The sequence below is a fragment of the Trachymyrmex septentrionalis genome, unplaced genomic scaffold, assembly GCF_001594115.1.
Source record: "Trachymyrmex septentrionalis isolate Tsep2-gDNA-1 unplaced genomic scaffold, Tsep1.0 scaffold2, whole genome shotgun sequence".
In the NCBI taxonomy this organism is placed as follows: Eukaryota; Metazoa; Arthropoda; class Insecta; order Hymenoptera; family Formicidae; genus Trachymyrmex; species Trachymyrmex septentrionalis.
This window is the reverse complement of record NW_017305179.1, coordinates 2,672,919-2,674,200: the sequence shown is the minus strand read 5'-3', so window position 1 is coordinate 2,674,200 and position 1,282 is coordinate 2,672,919. Positions and strand designations below refer to the sequence as shown.

General features: G+C 38.6%; 1 protein-coding gene across 2 annotated transcripts in view; it reads left to right on the top strand.

Annotated features, from left to right (window-relative positions):
- The window catches only part of LOC108747398 (sodium-coupled monocarboxylate transporter 1-like), a 6,651-nt gene that overhangs the window by 4,019 nt on the left and 1,350 nt on the right, over positions 1 to 1,282 (top strand). For both annotated transcript variants that reach the window (XM_018484821.1, XM_018484822.1), the window contains exon 7: positions 636 to 1,132. In XM_018484821.1, coding sequence (XP_018340323.1) covers positions 636 to 1,132 — 497 coding nt within the window. The remainder of the gene's footprint in view (positions 1 to 635; positions 1,133 to 1,282) is intronic.

Genomic DNA, 1,282 nt, shown 5'->3' with positions numbered 1-1,282 from the left:
ATATATGTACATACGGCGTCTGATAATTAAGGATAAAACTCTCACATAGGGGCAGAATGAACTAAACTGAGTAAAAAAGTTCCCTAACATTTTGCATTTTTCGTGAGGTGCGCGTTAGTTTATTGTTGCTAGGCACCCCCCCAGCAAACGAGAATGGATTGAAATGGATTGAAATGGATTCAGATTATCAGAAATATTGATTCACAAATGTTAAAATGAATGCTTTTCAATCCTGAATGCATTTTCACTTATTTATAGGAATTGCATGGAGCATATTTCTATGCTTTTCAATCTAAAAATAATATTAGCTTTTTCTGTGCATTGTGAATACTGTTCAATTCAAAATTTTGAATAGGAAATGCAGTTTTTCAATTCAAAATTCTTTGCATCCAATTGAGTCTAATTGAATCCAATTGAATTCAAATAAATCCAAAAAAAGTATTCGCCATTTAAAATACGCATTAGGATAGAACAAAATTTCAATCCATTTTAATCCATTCTCGTTTGCTGGGACGTTATGCCAATGTAACGCTTGTAAACAACGTATCTCAATTTAATTCATTCTGCCGCTTTGCGAGAGTTTTATCGTTAGTTATCAGACACCCTATGCGTGTAATGAATGTGTTTCTCATCAGGGCATCGTTGGAATAGCCGGGGCGATTTCAGTTGGTCTGGTATTTCTGGTCGAACAGCTAGGACCAGTCTTCCAAATAGCTGTAAGTACGCGTGGTATCACCGACGGACCCTCGTTGGGCCTGTTCACGTTAGGAATGCTAGTACCCTGGGCAAACGCGAAAGGCGCGTTATTCGGCGGCTGCGTTGGTCTTGTCAGCATGCTTTGGCTGGTAGGAGGCACTCAATGGTACACCATGCATGACAGAATTAAATATGATTCGTTACCCACGTCGGTGGCTGGTTGCCCGTATCCGTTAAATCAGACTTTTTCAACCACGATAAGGCCTACTTCGATGAACTCTGGCGAGGAACCTATGATACTCTTTCAAATATCCTTCATATATTATATCTTGATAGGAGCGGGAATTGTTGTCATCGTCGGCACTATCGCAAGTTACTTCTTCGGCATAGATCTCGAGGGCGTAGATCCCGATCATATTACACCGATAATGAAAAGGTACGATACTATATATAATATTAGATATTTTCCAATTACAACTTATGTGTACGGACGTTATGTCGAATTATGATGCAATTGTTCGGATTCCGAGTAATGAGTTGAAAATTTAAGAGAAAGTAGCCATCTTCACAATTACAACATACTCAT